General features: G+C 37.0%; 3 protein-coding genes across 4 annotated transcripts; all 3 read right to left on the bottom strand.

The window, feature by feature from the left end:
• Window positions 1–335: 335 nt before the first annotated feature.
• Window positions 336–9,413, bottom strand: LOC124416790 (intraflagellar transport protein 140 homolog). The gene is made up of 16 exons (XM_046898123.1): window positions 8,742–9,413; window positions 8,270–8,676; window positions 8,013–8,208; window positions 7,656–7,910; window positions 7,357–7,569; window positions 7,081–7,269; window positions 5,519–5,766; window positions 5,065–5,383; window positions 4,766–4,982; window positions 3,804–4,671; window positions 3,581–3,719; window positions 2,966–3,457; window positions 2,577–2,863; window positions 2,209–2,485; window positions 1,239–2,140; window positions 336–1,168 (listed from the first exon to the last, which is right to left on the bottom strand). The coding sequence occupies exons 1-16, from the start codon at window positions 9,033–9,035 to the stop codon at window positions 856–858; spliced, it is 5,616 nt and encodes a 1,871-aa protein (XP_046754079.1). The 5' UTR covers window positions 9,036–9,413; the 3' UTR covers window positions 336–855.
• A 130-nt stretch (window positions 9,414–9,543) lies between these two features.
• On the bottom strand, window positions 9,544–12,644 carry LOC124416784 (hexosaminidase D-like). Its single transcript, XM_046898116.1, has 9 exons — window positions 12,397–12,644; window positions 12,250–12,304; window positions 11,732–11,947; window positions 11,229–11,577; window positions 10,972–11,046; window positions 10,652–10,847; window positions 10,248–10,523; window positions 10,075–10,161; window positions 9,544–9,954 (listed from the first exon to the last, which is right to left on the bottom strand). The coding sequence occupies exons 1-9, from the start codon at window positions 12,423–12,425 to the stop codon at window positions 9,780–9,782; spliced, it is 1,458 nt and encodes a 485-aa protein (XP_046754072.1). The 5' UTR covers window positions 12,426–12,644; the 3' UTR covers window positions 9,544–9,779.
• Window positions 12,645–13,063: 419 nt separating this feature from the next.
• Window positions 13,064–20,690, bottom strand: LOC124416783 (ubiquitin carboxyl-terminal hydrolase 22). 2 transcript variants are annotated; one of them, XM_046898113.1, is made up of 6 exons: window positions 19,156–20,690; window positions 16,955–17,087; window positions 15,989–16,204; window positions 15,506–15,920; window positions 14,758–15,321; window positions 13,064–14,652 (listed from the first exon to the last, which is right to left on the bottom strand). In XM_046898113.1, the coding sequence occupies exons 1-6, from the start codon at window positions 19,273–19,275 to the stop codon at window positions 14,595–14,597; spliced, it is 1,506 nt and encodes a 501-aa protein (XP_046754069.1). In that variant the 5' UTR covers window positions 19,276–20,690; the 3' UTR covers window positions 13,064–14,594. The 2 variants fall into 2 exon arrangements, with proteins under 2 accessions (XP_046754069.1, XP_046754070.1); XM_046898114.1 differs by lacking the exon at window positions 19,156–20,690 and adding an exon at window positions 18,473–18,564.
• Window positions 20,691–23,554: the final 2,864 nt, after the last annotated feature.

Raw genomic sequence — 23,554 nt, 5'->3', positions numbered from 1 at the left:
ACTTCGGTGTAACATTACCACATAATATTATTCACTCAGCCAATTTTAGTTTGGATCATCTTGATAATCTTGAAATCTTTTAAGCATTAAGTTTATACTATGTGCACTTGAAATGGAACAAGTATAAGCACTCTAGGCTTTGGTGTAATGAAATGTTGAGTCACTAGCTTCACTTATAAGTCTACTAGGTTTTGCACATTTTTAACACTTGTTAAGAGCATAACAAAATATGCAAAGTTCCAATATATGGTTTATATTTTAATGGATGCTGTTGATTTTTCAGTTTTTCTTTTCATTGCATTCTTTTTGAATTATAATGTTCGATTTTTAATAACTTAACGAGACACGTTGATTGCGTTCTTTCATTTAATTTTTTATTCTTGTTCATCAGTCAATGTGTTTTATTTTCCCTATTTATTGTTCATTCACCTAAAGTATAATATTACCCGAAACTCGTTATATTTTAAGCTTATTCTGGCTGCTGATCAAGACTTTGTATATTATATGAGAAAAAAAAATGAAAATAAATAAGACTGTAATTATTAAGTTAGGTCTTGGTAAATAAAAATTAAATGGTTTTCTAGAATCGCGTTTAAAGTCTGTTGTTTCCTGCTACCCAAATATTATCACCGAATGCTGGGAGAAAACAAACACCAAATGGACGGATTGAATACATAGACGGAATATAAATATAAGAGCTAATTCACTAATGTTTCTATTACTACCCTCTTTATATTTTCACGCGGTTTTCATTGGACGGATTAGTTTAATCGAATTGACAAAATTCACTTACATATTTGTTCGAGCAGTAACTTCTTTCTTTTCAAGAAACTCTCGATAATTGAATGGAAAAAATTATTCGCCTAGTAATTCTTCTATACCATCGTCTTTGTCAGAGCTGTCCTGTCTTTGAATGTTAATCTTATATCCTAAGGCCTCCAATAAATTTACGTTGTAATAGTAACTCAAATTGATTCCGGGTACGAGGCGTTTTAACTCTTCGATTGTTCCACGCGCTTTTTCAGTCTCTCCTATGTTCGCGTAATGCTGTGTCAATGTTGCAAATAAGTCTCCACGTCGTACAGATTGTTCTAAATCGCTTCCTTGCGACTCGATCAGTTGGTGAGCTTGCGACACTGCTGCTTCAGTCTCACCGTGTTCGAAGAGTCTGTTGACAATATTCATTGTCATTAAAGTTGCAAGTAAAAACACATCTGTAAGCCAAGGCAAATACTTACTTTTTGATGTCCAAATATCGTTTTATGGTTGCCATTCTATTATTAACCATATCGTTGGCCCTTTTATGTAAGTTTCGATCACGAGGCGTAGTGACCTTTGATAAGCATCTGCTTGCCTGATTTAGAGCATCGAATGCTTTTTCGTAATTTTGAAATTCATCTATCTCAACCTGGGCACATGCGACATAAAAATTTGCCAGTAAATCCATCGCTTTACCTTTCGAGTAGAAATTTATTATGTTCTTTAAAACTTCTGGTTGATTTTGCCAATCTAATGACTGAAGATAGTTTCCAGCCATAATATAAATCTCTCGCTGTCGCGAGACTTGGGCGAAGAAGCAAATTTTCTCGGTATCACCCGACTTCAGAAGAGCTTTCATAGCTCTGAGTTTGTTTCCAGCTTGAGTGAACTTTTTAGTAGCCAGATGATAATTCCCTTGGGAGAATGCAATTTCTCCTATTTTCTCTAACGTCGAAGTTCGGATCTGCTCTCTATCCATGTTATTATCAGTTTTCTCCAAAGTCAATTTCTCTGCCAAATCCTCGGTGAGTACAATATTGTGAGCTTGTATTAATTCTAATGCTTCCATGTAATATTTACCAGTTGCAAGTAAATCAACAGCTTTGTCTATCTGTTCATTCTGTACAAAGTAGTCTGCACATTTCCTAATCAACGCCGGATCTGAATCTGCATTGATATCCATAGTTATCAACTGTAAAGCATTATACTGCTGCGTTTTGAATGCCAGGTCTAAGGCCTTGTGAAGCATCCCAGCTTTATGATATAACAGAACAGCCTTATCGGGCTGCTCAGCTTCTTCGAAATATTTTGCTACATCAATTTGCGCGTGACGCGGCGCCAGCATGCCTAAAGGCCACAACTCCTCAGTCATGTCGTTTTCCTGTGACAAATAGATCGTTTAGGGTTGAGGTCAAGAAAATTCGATTAATCCACAAAATTCTGGCTCACCTTGCAAATACGAATTGCATTGGTATACGCCTTAGCTGCACTATAAAAATGTACAGCTTGTGCTATGTTATTTCTGGACTCGTGATGTGCAGCAAGATGGTAAGCCGAAGCTGCATGATTAGTCCTAGTAACAAGCTCGGAAACTTCTTCCTCACGCCCCAGATAACACAATAAACGAGTCATAGCTAAGGTGTCGTTTGCACTTTCGTAAAGACGCAATGCTGCTTCCATATCGCCAGTTGATTCGATATACTGTGCATGCCAGATATTTATTTCCCTGAAATATGTAAGAGTAGGTTTATCCAGTCTCAGTAAAAACAGTAAATACAATGTGTCAGTCGTTATTTCCAAATTCGACGAGTACTCACTGATCGTCTGAGTTGGACAAGTATGCCTGTAATTCTCTCGGTCTAGACAGAAGCATCCGCGGTACTTCAAATCTGTGACAATCTGCCTTCGTGTACATCTCTATTGCCTCTGATATCTTGCCTTCCTGTTCAAGAGTCTTTGCGTAATTATAATAGCTCGTTTTCTCACGAATTTTGTTTTCCTTTATTGCCAGATCTATAGAGTCCTGATACTTGTTACGCGCTTCTAACATAGAACATAAAAGATCCAGTCTATTCGCATCTCGAAAGAGGCGCTCTGCGTCTTCCTGAAAAATATATGTATTTATTTTTCTGAACTTAGGAACGATACAGTTTTGTAGATTTAATTCTTCTGACCAATATTATGCATGAAAATTGTTCATTCTCACAAATAAACCAAGCTGTACGGCCAGTATGCCACATTTTGCATCCAAGTTTAAATCGTCGTCTTGCATCGCTTCTCTCAAGGCTCTAGCTCCTCGGGCATGCTTCATGTGGCCTAGGCAGAGTGAAGCCATATTCAGCTGCTTGGTTTTGACACACATTCTTGCCAGACTTTTCCAAATAGCTTCATTTTGAATTGTTTTGATCGCTTTGAAGGCTTCGTCCATGTTTGCTATACTTATATAAAAACTGAAATCTAGGATTGCTTTTTTCGTCGCCATATCACATAAGCCAAGTTCTTCAAAATCGCGCATTACTATATGACGTACTTTACTGTCATTATCACATGTTACTTCCGAATTCAAAATCATTATATGCGGAGTGCGAACTCCCAACAATCTGCAGTTTTCATCTTTCACAGAACGTACATCTTGTACCACAATCCCATGATCCGACGTTGCAAACATTGTTATCAACACAACGTTAGTTAATGGTTCCTAGAATAGATATAAATTGCGTTAACTTTACGTAAAATACAACTAGCAAACTCGTAATTGTAGTTAATACAAAATTCTAAAATGACACAAATTTTTATCGAATCTTGGATACAGTAGTCGTACCTGAGCAGTAGTGGGTATTATTTGTGATGGAGGTCTCGAGTGCACAGAATCCAGCTTTTGTGCACGGCAAACTAAAAGCCTTGAATCATCATCGTCCCAACAATGAGAAGTCACTAATCGACCTTTGCACTGGATTGCTCTAACAATAATCACAATAAAATTAGATAGAAGCTTGAAAAAAAATTGAATTAGCTTTTTTTGCTAGTCAGGTGCAGTGACTTACGTAGAAGATTCTTCATGGCCATCTTCAGGATCAGCAAAATTATATTCATAGATCTGATCACTTTCAATATCCCAAACATAAAAAATCGAACTAGGCATTAAATTTGCCATTGCAACAGTAATTGAAACGCATCTGCAGTCAGAGTTGCACCTAGCTTCAATGATTTCGGCAAAATCATCAATCGCTTCAAAAACAGCTTTAGCCCTTGTGTACAATTTGGCTTCTCTCTTGCTCACGTCCCAAATTTTAAGAATTCCATTCAGGGAGGCAACTGTCAGATATCGGCTAGTTAGCTCCATTGTAATTGGTTCGCCCTCTTCAGGAGATGTAGGTAGCGTTTGAGTTAGACTGCCTTCTATAGATCTCAGTTGAATGACGAGCGGCGTAAGTACAATTAGAGTACTTTCATAAATCAATATTTTCTCAGCATCGCAATTGAAGGAGCCGACAAATGTAGTGGAAATGGAATTTTCCCTGTTCAATTTATAAACGGCAACTTGTCTCCCAGAAGAAACGGCAACATAATCTTTATTCACTGCTACAACCTGGACCTGCAGGTCAGTTTTCAGAACATAATTTTGACCATGCGTTTCCAGCAGTATTTGCTTCGGTGCCAACTGGCTGGCGCATATATTGTCATTGTAAGCAGCGCACATTGGCTGCTGTCGCAAAATAAAAACATTCGTTATGCAGTTGACAACCAGAAGAGGATTTCGAAGTATTGTGGCACCCCATGCCAGTTGTTTTACAGTGCCATGAATTGTACAGGACTCCGGAATTGCTGGCCAGCCGTTATCCTCTGTATCCGAAGCTTTTTTATATTTCCAGAGATAAATTGTTCCCAAATTTGTACCAGCTGCTAGGGTTTCTGGAACAAGAATTGAAAATACGAGTACAGATCCAAGAAGACAAAGAACGACGTAAAAGCTTTGTTGTATGTATTAGTTCATCGAGTTCAATACCGTTATTTTTGCAGTAAGATAGACTCGTGCAGATTTCTTGAGGTGTTGCAATATTTCCATTACTGTTGTCTGGTGGTGATAACACGTAAGTGTCTCCTGTATGGAGATCCCAGCATCTGATAGCCAGTTCTCCTGTTAAGACAGCTAGAGTATTTGTACCTGCCCAACAAAGAGCTGGTCCGGATCGAGACATATCGGTCCTGCCACTTAGTTTCACCTGAAAGATATCAATTTTTGAAGAATTTTCTATTATTTGATAGCGAATAAATTTTGTTACAAAGTGGAGAATGATTCCTCACTTTGGTGAGCTCAGTAAGGCGACCAGTGATAGGATCTGCTTGAAAATGCCCAATATTCAGCCCCTCCGTCATCATGACTACAGAGTCTCGCGATTGATGGTGTAGCAAACAATGCAAAGTAGCACCATCTGTATTCAGTACTTCAATACATTGCCCTTGACTATCGACAAAATATACTACGCCATTCGTAGTTCCAATGTAAAAAGCGTGATTATCTCGTTGCATCGTAACTGCAACGGGAGCTGCTGTTCTTGGTCGCCAAGAACTGAAGAGATCAAGTGCCCTTTCGTCACCAGCTACTGCTGCCTTCGCCAAGCCACTGTAATATTGTTAAACCACAGTTATACTCGAGGTAAAGAGCATATTCACTGCTTTCTCAAATTTTCGATTACAGGAAACACTAGAAAACAAAGTAAATATCTTCAACCTTACGAGAAATAATTCATTTACATACTTAATATCAATAACTGGCTTCGATGGAACAACTTTAAATGCTATGTGGGTGAAAGAATCTTTTAATTCATGGTGAAACACCATTAGAAGCTGTCCTCTTGGGTCTATTTTCCATCCAATCAAAGAGCCTGCTGTATCAGCGGACACAAGTCTTCCACCGTGCTGGCTCCACTCCAATATTGTAATAGGATCTCGATGTGGCGTGACGATAACGTTAAATTCATTTGCCCCGGAATCACCTGGCCAAACCTGAGTAACGATATGAAGGTTTATAATTATTCAAAACATATTGTACCACGGATAGTAATAATAATATTGGCTGCATTATACCAACCCGAAGTTCTCCGCTTTCCCATCCAGCAGCTAGCCAACGTCTATCATGATGCCACCCAATAGCGGTGACTTGGGCGACAGAGTGCGCGGGTGATTCTACATCTTGCAGAGGCTCGCCCAAGTCGTCATAAATTGTAACGAACCCTCCTTTGTCTTGGGAATAAGCAGCAACGGCTAAGAGCGGATAGTTCGGATGCCACGCAGCGTATGTGCTAATAGATGCAGTCTCAGGATTTTGTACCCGAGTATCAAAATACAGCGACATTATAAAATGTTCTCAAATTTATTCGCGGCGTTGAATTACGCAATTCAGCTTAAGGCGAACAAGTGCCTGAAATTATTTCGGTGTCAGGTGTAACACTGAATGTAAGCATTTTCGTAAAACTACGATAGGTTAGAATCACGACCGGTGCGTAAATATCGACTGATTTAGTCTAGAACCTCTGATGTCAAGGATAAAAGTGAAATTTACGGTTTTTCGAATCTTCCGAGGTCGCTCTGGTTCTTTCTCGATAGCGAATTCATGGCAAAATCAATTGTGTATCGATCGTTTGACATTTCGTGTAAACAAACACTTGACGCCGACATACTTAGTCAAGTTTTGATTGAATTGAGCACGTAGACTGTATTAAAATTCGTTAACCATTCAACAGATTGACAGGTTTGTTTTAGTTTTTTTTTTCTTAAATCGAGGAATCACTCGCTTCTCTTTTACTTGATTTTGCAGATTCTACTAGTTTCTTATTTGATCGAAAACGCGCATGGCGGGTTTTCACTGCAAAGAAGCAAATTTGGGCCACCCAGCTATCAACCAGCGATTCGTTTAAGAATGCATCATCCATTTCCCAAAATAAAAAACATTTATGCATTTAATTATAGGTATTTTAACAAAAATTGCAAATAGTAAATTCTCATTTATGTATAGTGAAGTTTCATTCTTTCCAACCTTTTGAAATATCTTTATATTCACTTACTCGGTTTCGAATTTTGATTTCATTTAAAATGTAATATTTCATTTAATACAAAATGTTGATAAGAATTTCACAATACAAACAATTTACCTTCAAAAATGAATAACAATATTAACCGACGACAATTAAAGTACTTGGGTAAAAGACGCGGGCTCTGATTCTAACACCCTCATTTTCTGAAAAGAATCATTAATTTTCGTGAGCAAACAGGCGAATATGTTATTTTATATAAGCGTGAAAATTACGATTACGTTTGCACCTTGAGATAACTTTGCCTTTGGCTACCGGCACTCGCATCTGCAGCAGCCAACAGTGATCTGTAACGTTCTTCCAAGCTTTCAACTAGACTATCTAGCTCGCACTGTTTCTCCGAACTCAGTGACATTGATAATTCACTACGCTGACCCTGGAGTTGCAGCTGCAAGGCTTTAACTTCATTCTCTTTATCCTAATAAAGAATCAAATAATTTTGTAAGCTATTCGTAAAAGACATCTCAAAATAGGGTGCCAAGTGTATTTGAAAAATAACATGTACCTTTAAAATATGATAAATGCGCTTCTCATATTCATGGCTCATTCGTTCTTTAGATTTTTCCAGTTTTAAAATGCCCTTTTTTAAACTAGCCACTTTATTGATAAGGTTTTGATTCTGCTTTTGATTCGCCGCTTCCATGTTTGCCCTCATTTTATTAAATTCTCGCTGGATTGTTGAGCACTGCTCAGTAACGATAGCTTTCAATTTAGCTTCCTATGAAAACATACGTTCATTATGCAGCATTATTGAAACATAAGAAAAGTACGATTCAGATAAAAAGTCATAAACTGGAAACATACTTCATCTTTTTTTGCCTCTAAATTTTTCTGTAGCCCAGCAATCTCCGTTTGTAGTTTTTCAATTTCAGCATTTTTAGTTGACTCAATCAATGTCAATTCTTCCTCTTTCTGATTGATCACTGCATCTTTCTGATTGATCACTGCATCTTTCTTTTGCAGTTCCTCATCCTTCTGTTTAATCAAGTTTTCGTGCTGCTGTTGTGCAGCTTCCAGTTTTTCAGAGCAATTACTTTCTACTGCACACAGTTCTTCATCCTTTGATTCAAACACCGTTTATACATTATAGATTTTGCATTGGAACTAGAAACTCCGTCAGTTTGTCATTGCTTGGCAACAATGAACAATACGCAGTTGTACCTTTGTCCTGGTAATTTCTTCCAAATTCGCGGTCAGCTCAGCAACATTATTTTCCAAGGTGCTATTCTTACGTTGGGATTCTTGTAGTTGCATATTCAAATCTGTAATTTTTTCGTCCATACTTTGCTTATATTGCATGAGTGCTTCCTCATTGCTTGCCTCAAGAGAATCCTTCATTTTTTGTACTTCCATTAGGCTAAAGATGAGAAAATTGATGGTTCATATTAGACTGCTTGTTACTGATTTTCGTTACCCACTTAGCTTTCAACGTTGCAATTTCTGCCGATAGCTGCTTGATAGTAGCGTGAAGATGAGGCACTTCCTTTGCAGTAGAATTTTGTTGCAAACGATTCAGTTCTTGATTTAATCGTTCATTTTGTATCTGCAATTCTTTTACAATAGTCGTCAAGGTCTCTATCCTTTGTTCATAAATTGCGATTTGATTTTTATCCGCTTTGCTTCCCTCGTAAAATCGAGACGCAGCCATATTCTTTGTGACGTGACCGCAGCGACCAGTACTAGTCGAATCAGTGTCACGTTTTTGATTTGGTGTTTTATTTCTTATGAACTGACATTGAATGCTCTTTGTATAATTCTTTGGCCATTCGCAGTATGGGATTGTGCTCGCATCTGATAATTCACTCCACGAGGAACTTGCGTGTACCTGAATTTTATTCAAATATTCTTTGTCACACCCTGTTGTGAGCTATTTCACTTTAGATATCATACCATTGGAGTATACGATCTCCTTAACACTGGCAGAGGTCCATTTGGCGGCGGTTGGCTAAACATCCCACCTACATGTCCAGATTCCACTTGACAGCATAGTTCCATCAAATAATCATTCCTGAGTGCTCGTTGCGTGGAGGCATAACTCAGTTTATCCAACCAAAGCCGGCAGAGCTGCACATCTTCAGGCGCTGTGAGGGCTAGAATGTAAGGTCTAACTCGAGCCAAAGTATCCTTGAACTGCTCATCTAGCTTGAGCGCCTCCTGTTCATCCCGTTCCCTTGGTCTGGACATTTCTAATATCTAATACTTCATCAAACATATAAATGTACTCTAAATGATAAGCACTTTAGTCACATCATTTTATCAAATGCTTGAATCAAGCTTAAATTTTCTGAATTCAATTAATTTCTCTAATTTATACATTTTCATATTTTATTATGTATTTTCTTGACAGCTACCAAATTAATGTATGAGTGTATGAATGTATGCATGTATGTATGTACATTCGATATTGTCATTGTTTTTCATATAACCATTACGATATGAAATTAACAGATTAGAATTGAGTTAGTTCACCGAGTATTTGCTAAAAGTTTGTTGGCAATTTCAAAAAATAGATCTGAAATTTCACAGACACATCAAAGGATATAAAAACATTTTAAAAGTTCGAAAGTCTGCCTACTTTTATCCCAGAAAAATACACCGGGCTAAGATTGACAATATAATTTTGACTCCCTTGATTATCGAAATTCTGTAGTTTCGTTTGTTTATGATTATGTTCAGCAAACTCGGTGATACATTTCTTTATTACAAATCCAGTTTATTACCCCTCTCATAATTACATGACACGTTTAATACTTATAATATATCACGTTCAAGCATTTATTCGGCCAGTCTTAATTAATTCTGTACAACTTACTAGCCGCTAAAATTCATTGAATGAATTCGGTATTTGGTTGTCTTTTTACTTTGAAGCACCCCAAGTGATTGAGTTACCCAATTCTAATAAAATTCGTCAAGCGGTATAATTCATTTTTACACCCTACAGCCGTGTTTCAACTGATTCTCTGCGTCTTGTTTTAGTTGTTTCAATCTATTCTTCAGGGGATGAATATGTGTACCAGTCCATTCTTCCAGGGTCGGTTGAAACAAAATAACTTCCATTTGAACTCGGATATAGCCCTCCAACGATGATAATTCCAACAATAAGCTGCAATTTTATGAAACTATAGAATTCGTACGTCACATCTAGAATACATTGAGTACTTTCGATTGAACTTAGAACTAGTTGGAACTTGTGCACTAAAATAATTAGGCAAGCAATACTGACTCGCTCAAAGCCGTCAGCAAACTCCCCAACTGCATAGGATTTGTATAGTTGTTCGCAATTTGCCAAGGATTCATCCACGTTGCTATTCTGTTCAGAAATTGGCATGTTTTTAGAGCAATTCTTGATATTCTACAAGTACAAGTATTCTACAAGTACAAGTATTCTACCCTTACTGATCGCTATCGACTACATGGTGAAACTTGGTTCTGAAGTTAAGGAACCATTCAATTCCTACTGCAAGTTGCCATCCAGGGAATAACAGTTTGTTTGGTATAGGAGCTGGTCGCTGTTGCGGCACTATGTGAAGTGGATGGTCTACATAGCCCAAGCTTTTAGCTACTTCTAGGTGTCTTTCTTCCGAATATCCGTGTAGCCAGACTTTTAAACACATCACCAGAGATGGTATTGCTGTTGGCAGGAGCTCGCACATCGTGGCATAGTGATCATATCTGAAAGACATTACAACGACTGCTCAGTATTATTTCAATCATAGTTTTGGTGAATAAGTAAAGCAAAATTATCGACTAATATTGTTCATACGTAAATGTGAAAATAAATTAGCCAGAAAGGCACATGCCTCGACCAACCGGTGAATGCCGTTCCACGAAATTCACAAACTTTGTTGACATGAGTACTCAACTCTTCTAGCCATCGTTCATGGTTACTTATGTGATGTTGAATTACAGGTATGTGTTGACAGGATCCAGTAGCACCTTTGAAAGCTGTTGCAGCCCAGATATTTGAAAATACAACACTATATTTGTCCCATATACCTGAAAATTGATTGCATGAATGTCTGTGTAATGCATACAATTTTACTTACTTAACAATATATAGTCTCGGAATATTGAGAAATTTTTCAGTCAGCTCTACATACATTATTGGAAAAGTACTCACCTACTGGCAAACAAAAGGTCTCTCTGGAATTATAATGCCATATCATTGGTTCAACATATTTTCCAATATAATGTTCTGAAATAATACAGTATATTAAGTTAAGGACATTACACATTGTCTATGCTAAACACAAGATAAACTCGAAGCATGCTAGTGATTCTGTATTGACGATAATTGCCTTCAAATTTTTCTTATGACGTTGAATACTAGCAAGCTAGGTAAATAAAGTAGTATTTATATCTTAGCTACGTGCACACCATTTAGAACCTGCACATCTATGTTTCTCAACATATCGTCCCAAATGATAACTTTTAAATACGGGTATGTCTCCTGTACATGTTGCGCGACAGCCAAAACATGTTCCAAGAATAACGACGACTTCCCATGTTTGCTGGCGGTAGCTCTTTTTATACACACTGAACATAATCCCATGTGCCAGACTTCGTCAGCTCCTATATGCAAATATTGTATGTCAGGATGAAAGGACACTATTTGACGTATCAAAGACTTCACCAGCGGTAATGCAGCTGGATTTGAAGGACACATCGAACTTGGATACAGCTCAACTTCTCGTAACGATCGCCACTCATCGTGCTTCAATACAAACTAAAAAATAATGTTTATCAGTTGTGTTTAAAATTAAGATGTAATTAAATTTGCACACAAATGAAATATTGTTCAGTTTTTGAAGCCGTAATTGTTGAAATATGAAATATACATACGAATTTTATTATTATGAAATTTTCAAGGACAGGTTTACCTCCATGTGGCCAAAAGTTTGAACCAACGGCACAACTGCTAGCCCAGAGTCTCCTGCGATTTGCAATATTTGTCGTGCTTCTTGCATTGTGTAACCGTTGGCTATGCTGCTTGGGCCGTGGCTTCCAATTCGAGTCAATTCTCGATTGTATGGGAAGGTATCTTCCCATTCCAGCAGCAGTCCAGTGGCACCCCATGATCGCAGCAGGGGAAACAACTGAAAAAATAAGAAACGTCTGATAATATCGCCTCTAGGTTAGATTCGACGACAAGTATAAAACGTTCATGCGATCACATGTGCAATTAAATTTTTCTTAGTTTTCCTTTCACCCCGAATAGAATGAGAATATTTTATGCGACGAATGAGAACAGCACAAAGCACCAGTTTCTTTGCCTTTTACTTGTCAGAATTGAAAAAAAAAAGTAAGTCCTCCTTATGACAGCTGTCAAAATTAGAAAACGTAAACAAACAAATGCTGCGCATATGTAGGGTATCTGTATATTTCTTGCGATACAGACCTTTTCAAGGTAAGAAACTCGGGGCGGAGCGCCCTTGAGGTCAAGGTGAACAAGCCTGAAAAATGAAGCTTGTAATAATGCGACGAATCATGAATTATCTATGAAAAAACTTGCGAAACATTGGATCTATGCCAGAGTTATGTTTACCTGTGCGAACCAAAAGTTAGAGCGTCCATCTTTGAAACATTCGTATCATCGTGGAATTATTTTTCAGCCCTTTACTCTGTCCAGATAATTAAGCCAATCACCAAATCTTTACGCATGTCAGCATAATTATCAAATTTCGTTTTATTCCTGTTCATTTCGCAGCTCAAATAATGATTGCGATATTCAGCTGAAATCATCGGGAATAACCACGTGGTAAACAACGTCGTTGATGACGTGTCGTCAATTCAAGTGTCAAGTTGAGTACTTTTAGCGCGAGTTTAACCTGCGATTCAAATTAGCTCGATGGTAATTCTGTTTTCTGATATTCTGCTATAAGTCCATTTTTCTGTTCAACTGTATTGCATATTAGAAATTGTGTAATTAGCAAAAACTACTAGAGAGTAAACTTGAGTTTCGTACAATTCGGATTACTATCAAATTATATCAGATTGTTTATTTCGGGCAAAATTAGAAATATTTCTATTTCTACAATCACCTGCAATGCATGTGTACGTTAATTCATCTTTTATCCAAGCTAACATTTCACGTAACTAAAATTAAGAGTAACTTGTATGCAAGAAAAACTGCACAATTGAAGTTTAAATACAGACGTTATTTAGCAATATTGAATCCATAATAACAGCAAATTAAAAAATGGACAAATTTTAAATTTACAATTAGCGACCAGAAATTTATTCAAATTATAATTTAATATACACAGTTGGACGTAAATCATCATCATCAATCATCGCATCGAAATACGTAGTCACTTCATCAAAGCTATTTTATTTGTACAAAATTCATTTGTTCTTAATTAATCACTATACGTGTATGCACGGTAGTTCCACATTACATCAATTGAAGTTTGTCTTGATCAGGCATATTCACAAGACCGCATACTACACGTACTATACAAGTTATTTTAATTATTCGGTAGTGATCACAATAACTCGAAAGAGTCAGCATTTAAATTTTTTTTTAATTAAAGAGATCCATAGAGTAACATGATTTCGTGGAGATAGTAAAGAACAGTGAGCACAGTCAATCGGTCACTAGTAGTTGGAATTTCTTGGTAAACTTCAATAAAGTGGATCAGCCCCGCATATGTATAATGTTTGTGTATAATAGTAAGGGAGAGAGGGAGGAGTTACAACAACGTTCGTCATCAATATACAAAAATTGCGATATTTTGGCAATTTAAAAAAAATTGAGCTAATCTTAGAAAACTAATTCTTACGTAACTGGACAACAGAATCCAGCTGTATCATCGTTAATAGGACTTTAATCCTCTTTAGATTGATAACATGATGGCAAATATTATACCTACTACAGCTGTGATACTTCGCTTAGTATTTCATTTGTGAGTTTCGTTCGAACAATACAAATATTTATTATCCTTAGTTTGTCCATTTATCGATATAAGATCCGTAAAGCACGAGAGTATTAGGGATTACAGAGTCTGCTAATAATACTTTAACAGAAATGAACCGTAGAGGTACGTACACAAATAGCAAAACTTTTCCTGTAATCATTCCACTTCCATCTGTGAAGCGGATATCAGTCAGTTCTTAACTCTGCGGATCGGAGTCGACGACACATTAACGAGTTCTACGGAATCCGCGGATTGACAGTAATAGATTAAGTAGGCTCGAGTAATTATTTGACAAATGGAAGATGATTGAATAAATATTGAAATATACGTACGGTGAATTGGCGTTCTGCAAATCCTACAATTAATCCACTTAGGTTCCATTAAAACTACAGCGATATACTTTTACGTTAGCTATCGGTAGCGATAAATTAGGTTTACGATATATTTTAAGAAAGTTTTTGCAGCCAATCACTTTGTCCCTAATAATATGTCATGAAGGTAAAAGTTGTAATTAAGTAGTTGTAAAACTAAATAGTTATTATAAATTATTATGATTATTGTGATTTAAATTATTTATACTCCTAATTTTTTTTACATTAAAACTGATGCAAGTATATCTTGAGAAATAAATACGCAATTTATTTTAAAGTAATCGTTCAACCGCTCGCATAATCAAAAGAACATTCGAAAAAAAAAACACTGAAGTATCAAGTTAGAACATATAGAATCCTACCTATACACGACGTGTAATAAACCTAATCAACTTAAAATCTATCGCCTGACTTATCGTTGTCAAGATAAATAATTTAATTACATGATTTGGGTTTTATACTTTACTGTTTTTTCCATACTCCAGGATCTGTTTGTGATAAAAAAGGAGGTACCTAAAACATTTTTATTTTAATGAATAAAAAGTTAATTATTATACAAACAAGCGTTCGACATTGTATTATTTTGTCAGATTCAACAAGGAGTATTAATCTACTTACCCTTCGCTGGTTAACACGTCCTTCAATTTTGCCCTGGTTATGAGATGGTCGTCACATTTGAACCACTGATCTCTCTGCTGTCTAATAAATGCTGTGTAATGTCCAGTTTCCAATGAACCCTCATGGTTGATAACAGCAAAGAGAGAATACCTGTTATCACTGAAGGCAGTATCTTCGCCATTTTTCGGCAAGCTATCCATAGTGGCATTGTTATTGCCGTTTCTTTTATGAGACATAAAAGGAGTCATGTCCAACTGTTCAGGGAAGGCTATAAAGGTTGATATTTTTTTATCCTGAATGCTAGAATGTTCGAATCTCTTCAAGTGAAAGCTGGCAACGATGGGTAGCTGTTTCATAGTTAATTGTTTTGTGCTTTCTTGGTAAGTTTGGCAATTACTACATTTTATCTTCGCACTTGATCCCAAGTGTTCGGCACGTGTAAAACGTTCTAGGCAGTCTAATAACGAGGTAGGTGGACCCGAACTGTCAGGCCCTGATGCTCCAGCAGTGGGGCCCAAGTCCAGGGAGATGTCCCAAAAAGGGTCGATTGTAGTCGATACTCCACTGAAAATTTAATTATCATCAGTTCTCTTATATGATCGGTCATTTTTTTCGACTACTGTTAAAGGCCTTCACATCAATGTCAGCTAGGATAATTGATTCTTGACTAAAGTATATTGGATCTGTTGACGTGGAAAGCTAGTTACCCTAATCCGATTTGCAATATCAACGTAAAACCCTTCCTTACTTGCACGCTTGGCAGACAACGTCACTCTGCAGTCCTCCGGTAAATATTTGATCTATAATACAATTACAATGATGAGGGTTGTCCTTAACCAAAATAGGAGCAGCTTCGCAGTGCCTGTGGAGTACATCTAGCGTTGCAATAAAGAATTCATGCGCATCTTGCTGCTCATAGCCAGCTAAATGCCTGGCGTGTGTCCAAATTAGATGAAGAAGTTTGTGAAGAGTCAAGGGAGCCTTGTTCCCGGAGTAAAATTCTTGGAAAAGGTGTGATACTTCGCAAACTAGACAACGGCTTGGCTGGGGACAATGATGTCGATCGGCTAGAAAATAGTCCCGAAGAAGAGGCGTATGTATCAACGCCTGCACTATGCAGTTCATGAAACAAGTACTACCGAGGTTTATCAGACCTCTCAGACCTGAAAAATTTTATTTAGGTATTTTAAACAGTTAGGAATGTGGGGATCAATTCTCAACGTTTTCTTACCGATAGTGGAATTTTCCACAATGCGTCGACGTCGTGGATTTTTTCTTAGCAAGTCCGCCTCGACTTGTGTCGGTTCCCAAGCTCTATAAAACTCTCCCAAACTAAGTGATCTCGCCGACTGGCTCCACTGTGATTTTGCAACCGCCGTTAATTCCCTGTCGTACACGTAGTCCCCACATTGGAAGCATAATATGTTGCCGTAGCACAGATCGACGGCTGTAAATTTAAATTTGATTTCTTTGAATATCATCAAGTAAGAATATCAATTTGACTTACATTTAAATATGCTATAAAAGAGCTATGCACATCACTGATTCCAAACCACTAATATTTTCAAATCGAAACCTTGAAAACAAGTTACACAAATAATTGAAAACAAATAAATTACAATGTTTCAGTGAAACAATTGTATATTCAACGTCTGTTTAGCTCTAGCAAAGTTTGTTACTTAATGCTACAAAGTAAATAGTAATAATAGTTTATTCGTCCTTCGGCTACGAATAGGTCCCTACCTATTTTAATACCAGCAACAGCCCTTGAAATTAGAGCAACGTTAAAGGTGTTTGTTTTGTAATATAAATAATATCAAATTGGTATGAAAAAATGTCTAAATTGTCTAATGTCTACAGATTTCTATAAATAAATACTGTAGACTAGGTATATATGTCCCTTCTGTGTGCTTCGAGTAATACCTGCCACTATCCTATTAATATTACCGGCATGTGTGTCTAATTTTCTATCTTCTCAAGTATTTCTTACGTAATTGTTGTTCTATTCTTATAAATTTTTCATTTTATTTTATTTCTATTATTATTTTAAAAGTGATTGGATGGAAATTCAATTTTTATCTTTTATCATCATCAGAGAGAGGTACTGTATCATTTATGAAGGACAAGATGTGGAATAGACTCGATATTTTCTAAATGATTTAGATAAAAACCTGGTCCATGTGAAAAACATTATTACCTAAAAAATGTTTTTTGGTCTTGGCATGTTCTTGTATGTGTCCTTTCGAATAACAGCCAAAAAAAATGCAGTGCAAACACGAGTGAAGGCGATCCTTGTACGTTTTACAGGTGTGACACAAACAGCTCACTGCCTGTAAAGAAAAGGAGAAAAAGAATAATAAGAACAATCAACAGACCTACACTATCAACGACTACACTTAATTAACGTTAAAATTACAGCTACGTTAAAGATTCTTAGAAATTAAATATTTCTTTAATAGAATATTTGAACTGATTAGTAATTAGTTTAATCCGCTTCACTTTTAATTTCAGTGAGAGTCCGAAAAATATTATACAAGTAAGAGTTTATTTTTTTTTATTAGTGAAAGTACAGTGAAACGAAAATATAAGAATAATTATAATAGATGAAAGAAGTGCATTTATTTGACCACAGATAAAGAGAATATAGCCTGAATTCTAACAACAAACAAATGGACCGATTATTAATTATATATTATCTAGTGGTATACCATAAATGATTATTTATTATTATTTTAATGACTAAACAACTAAATGTGTCACAATTAGCTCACAAATTTTCTTTCTATTATCTTATACCGATTCACATTGCTGGCGTATAATCATGTTTTTTTCTTTTTGATATGATACATTATCTGCAATGCACAGTCAAATATGAGTAACTTGTAATGCAATAAAAATAAAATTATAAACATCGTAATCAAAGATTCGTTGTAGGTTTATATTGTTATTTATGAATAAAATCTAATTTTATAACAGATGACGATAATCTTAGAACATGAAAATTCATCTCGATCTTTTTGCGGTCTAATTAATTGCTTTAGAAAAGATTATTTGTTATGAACTTAGTTATACATTGATTAATATTATTGATTTTCGATCAATAAATACCAAAAAAAAAAGATTTCATCAATGAGATATGATTTTTGCAACATGCATAGTGAGTTAATCTCTTTTCGAATACACGGAATACATATGTCATAAATATGAAAAATAAGTATAGACGGCGTTATTATGGCGTGTAAACATAATTTCGTGCCGGACAAAGGAATATAATGTCCACACCTGTTCGACGAGTGGAAAAATTCGACAGAAAACGAGAAGAGTCGGAAAGGGGAGGGGTGAGATTCTGGAGGGGAAAAAAAAAGTTCGCCGCCTATTACGACTGACAGGCAAAATGATCGTTATGACAATATGGTCATACGTATATTAGATAAAAGGTATGATTATAATAAATTGAAAATGGTAAGCGCTCAAACGACTGAAGGGCGATTGAGAAATTGAGAAGATGCAAATTAATGAAAAAGAGAAATGAAAAAAGAACGAAAGATCAAGGAGTGGAAAATTCGGGAAACATCGGGACGCGAGTAGGAAATTTGCATTTAATGCTTGGGAGCCCATGATTTCGAATCGGAATGATAATAATCACTCGTTTCTTTCTGTAATACACGACGATAAGAAGAGAAGTGAGTAACTTCACTTCCAGTATTGCTTATACCTTGATCATAAGTGTTGAAAGAATGACACCTCGAGTACTCTGACATTGAGCGAAATGTGTGTGTACGGTCTTTATACGTCAGAGTACGCGATGACTGTATAATATATCGTACGTTTTTGGTACTTGTGAGTAAAAAACGAAGGATTCATAATTATTTTCATCGCGGAAAAATCTCGAGGTGTATCAGTATTTTTCAATTAATTGCTATCCGTTTGGATTGAATAAAGAAGAATGATTTTGCAGAGGTGTTTAGTCGGACGCGAGTAGCGGGAGAGAGGCAGGCGCGTGTCGGTAAAGTACGAATTCTCACTCGCATAGCTATCTACCATGCTGGAAATGTGAATGAACAAGAGTGTGTGGCATAAGTTTGAAAGTCGGGTGAAGTTAGGTGGGCGAGGAGTAGCTGTGGCTGTGACACCGGACGATCGCAGTCCGCGACAAAACACTATCGCGATCGAGCGTGTTTTGTTTTCTGTCGTATCTGAGCGTTGGAGAAAAACATAGTTGATTCAAATTGCCGTGACAGACTGATAATATAATATTTACCTTTAGACGTACATAGATAATATATATTCGGAATGGTGGAATATATTTGTAAACATAGATGGGGGAGAGAGAGGGAGGTGTTCCACACTATTATCAGTATCTCTAAAGGTTTGGAGATGTGTAAAAAGATGTCGCACCTTCCTTACGCGTGCCTCGGTCGAAGTGCTGGTCACGAAATAGGAGTGTATTACTTTGTACGGCTGTATCCCCTTGGCTGCTTTGAAATTATTCAAGTGTATGCAGCCATGATCGCTCATCTCAATATTGCGGGGGCTTGCTCGTTGTTACGACGGTTTCCCGAGGCGGTAGTAACGTTACCGATCTATCCTCAAAAACCACTAGAATATCAGAAACAAACCGACGAATTCGAGTCTGTAACCACGGGGCGTAGCACGCTCGCCAGTTCGACAGCGTGCGTGGCGTTGACATGGAAAGTCTCGGTGAGCCGTGATGTATCCAGCTCAATTGTCGTTAATAAAACAGTGGAAGCGTTTCGATAACAATATACTATCGTTAGAAATCTATGAATTATCTATTTTTCGCCCACGTTTTCGACACCCGAGAGGCAACGGACGCCAGCCGGTTACTGCAGCACCGGTACTCGTCGCCATCGCTCCCTCCATCTCCGTCTCTCTCTTTTACTGCTCGTCTCTCTCCGACGTTATACCGAGGCTATCCTCTTTCTCTTTCTCTCTCTTTCCCCTCCAACCAGCGCCAGCCGACGACAGTAGCGTAGCATGCGGGCGCTCCAAAACTACTCGCCGTCGTATTACGTGTTCCAATTTCGCTCGCATCGCCTTCCCATTCTCGCAATTTCAACTTAAATTCAGAATCTTCTACGATTCTTCGATTGCACCTGCGATTTGAACAGCTCTACGTAAATTTTCCACAAATGTAATTCCCAAATTATCATACCTTCGCTGCAGACAAACTGGTATAGGTATGAACATGAACAATGGGACGGTTGAGAAAGTGCGAGTTGCTAAAAACTCGGCACTAGAAAGTATCAATCACCACGCAGCTTGTAGTTGAATAATTTTCATAACTGCAAATGCAATTCGCTGTTGGTCGGAGGACACAGTGAACTGCAAATCATGCCTACGCACAGATCATGCGATTGGTCGATAAGAATAAGCTTATAAAGATATGAACACGTGTTAATTTTTTTCATTCTTTGCCTGGGCGTCTCTCTTTATCCAACTTTTTATTCCCCTGCAACGCTTTTTTTTTCTCCCTTTGAGGTTGACATTTTTTCTACAGATCCAACCGTATCCGGTCACATCTGCGGGGACGTGAAAAGAGGCTCACGGATACCCCAATCCAACTTCTCGTGGGTTGTCCCTGACCTGTCCTTCCCCACCTCACGGGTACCTGATGTGGTTTTCTGTAACAGCTGCGCGCGATCCGCGCTCACATCCTTTCAAAGCCGCTTACCAGGATTTTGCGGTTAATGCGTGTGTCCCTGCGAACGGAGAGAAGAGTCGACTGAGCGCTACGTTCTGAAATGCCCGAAAAGGAAGGATTATGAAGAGAAACATGTTTATCATCGCCAATCTCTCAGCACGTTCAGGGCCTCTCGATGCGTCGGTCGTGGAATTGTTGTAATTAAGAGATCCTTCGCCACTTTTCAACGGTTTAGATGCTAGGACTTCCCTCTAACGGTTTTTTCTCGAACTTTCTGGCTCTCGTCGGGGTTTGTAGATGAGTAATCTCGCAGGGTAATGAGTCGACTTATCGACTATTAAAGCTGCGCGATTACCGACGGTAAACTATTACCGACAAATGCTATCGACGCGACTGATAATCTAAAAAATGTTTATATCATGCACGGCATATCAGAACGCTTGATTGAAACTACGGACGAGGCGGGATTATCCAAGTGTGGTCGTGACTCACACTGTTTTGAAACAGGCTAAAAGATGCGAATTCTTCTCGTTTGAGGGTTTGTTTTATGAGAAAGCGAATGACGCTGAGGGCGAAAAAAAAGTTTCTCCCCCCTCAACACGCCAGCGAAGTCATGTAGAGTTAAAATCGATCGCACCGACGCTACACCCCCCAGTGCGATTTCACCATGTTATACATTCTGCACACGTATAATAAACACGCACGTACATAATATTCCAATTAGGAATAGCCTATTGAGGTTTGAGTTGAGTTAGAAAAGCTTTTAACGACCATAGAAACCATGTTATGAAGCAACTAAACCTTTTGTGCTTAAGAATAATGACTAACTCTGCAATGAAGACTCGAGAATAAAGTTGAAATTTAAATGTTCCATCAGGTATTTGAAACACAGATATTAAAATCGTACGTTTTTTGACCATGTTATTTTCACTGTCATACGAGTGATTTATTGTCATCCGAAAGGATGGGTATCCAACAGCTCAATTTGTTTCCGAAATTGCGGGCCTGAAATTTTAGAGTGGTGGTTGTTACGTGACGTGTTTTCAAAATTACGAAATATGCGTATATCTTCTATATTCGATTGTTTATTGATATTATAGCATACGTATAATTACGCATAATTTATACAATCACGGACAGCAATTACTATTACATTTATAAGTACAAAGCGTATACGTAATTGTCAATTAAATTGTAGTCACGATCATCATCGAATTGTTATAACATTATCTTCACTCTTGTATCTTTGATTTCACGTTTCTTATGTAATATAATAAATAAAAATATATCAATATTTTTATAATCTGTGACTTTTATACATAAAAATATATTAACTCTGCTTTTCTAATAAATATACATATAATATTATTTCAAACAAAAAACACTTGCTTTTATTGAATATTCGTTGTAGTGAGAAATTTAATAGCAGAATAATTTTAAACTCGATGATCAAACGTTCACGGACAAGCGTTGATGGTAATTGCAAGTGATTCACGTCGTGCGATGCATACGCCTTGGCGTAAACATTTACGGAATGAAAATGGTCAATGAAGATCAATGTCGTATTATGTAGACACCTTACAGAGCTTCGAGAACTGGAGCGAATTAAATCACCAAGGACAAAGCACGATCAGTAATAAATTTTAATTAAACACGTAATTCCGTATTGATTGAGAAATCTCGAACATAAATAATGAACAATAATTTTGTTCTGAACAAAAAAAACGTAAATAATGAACAAAAAAATCTCGCAAACGACCATCGATTTTCAGGTACGACGGATCATCAGCGACTCGGGATGATTATTATCACACTTTGCACGTGCGCGTCGCTAAAATTTCATACCTGATTGATTGATACAGTCCTTCCGATGCTTCGATTATTTCTTGGTAGGTATCAAACGCTCATATTGTCCACGTGTCTGACAATCTTTACTGCAATATTTCCGACGAATCGCCCGTCCATTTGCTTAAGTAAGACGTCACTTTACGCCTTTATATATATTGACCCAGCGCCGGAATTTATATGTACATATATGTATAAATATGGGGCATTCTCAACAAATGCAGCCGTTAAAATTTTTTGAAAAATTTTCCATTTTTATTTTCCTTTATGTATAACTTCCTGGAAAATAAAACGATTTGAAAAAATGAGGGAGTCGAAATGATTTTCAACATAATCCTAACCGAAAGAGTATTTCAAAACAATAAAATTTTAACCCCTTCATTTTTTCGAATCGCAATATTTTTCTGGAAGTTATGGATAAACGAAAAAAAAAATGGAAAATTTTTCAAAACATCCCAAGGTGTGCCCATTTATTTTGAGATAAAAATTAGAAAAAAATCAGGTGTATTCCTTATCATGAGCTTAAAATAAGAAAAAAAAAATAGTAAATTTAAAAATGCAAAGGTCCAGCAGTGGCTGATTTGGCGTGGAATTCCCCATTTATATATATGCACATATATATATACTATGTTACACACAAGTGTATATGTATAGACATACATAAATTTACGTGGTCATGAGTCAAGCAACACGTGCATCACATAGCTTATATAATTTATACCTATAGTCGGTGTTTTTTAAGTTTATTCCCATGGAGTTGTAGAATTGTGCAAAAATATAAAAGTAACTATTAAACTATTTCCCAGGCCCCGCAAGCCTACTAATTATTTACACACAACTTTCCAACTCGTGTATAAAATACGTTAGAATAATGTGAGACTCTGCAATAATTTGCGAGACAATAAATTGAGGATAAAAAAAGGTGTGTTTCATAAAATGTCATCGGGTTTCCTATCCGTCTGCGCCCTTTGCCAGCCATGACCCGAATCGGTAGGTTTGTCTAGGGTGTGGCCATCAAAGTAAATTCAGCTGTATTTTTACATTTCGCACGAGCTTCTGCACGAAGGGTAAAAGAGTAACGAAGTTCGGACCTACTCCTTGTAAATTAGAATAGGTACAAGGGTGTATTGGTGGAGAGGTAAATATGTGACGATAAAGTTACACGATAGTACAATCTTGACCCTTGACCTGTAACAGTTCCAATGATAAGACTGAAATCGAAGTGACTCCTTGAGTGTAAAAAATAATTAAACGATGTTTTTCACAAGTCAAACTTTGTAGCTGGCC

The sequence above is a fragment of the Diprion similis genome, chromosome 3 (genome assembly GCF_021155765.1).
Source record: "Diprion similis isolate iyDipSimi1 chromosome 3, iyDipSimi1.1, whole genome shotgun sequence".
Lineage (NCBI taxonomy): Eukaryota > Metazoa > Arthropoda > Insecta > Hymenoptera > Diprionidae > Diprion > Diprion similis.
Note: the sequence above shows the minus strand (reverse complement) of the source record. Positions and strands in the feature narration are given on the sequence as shown.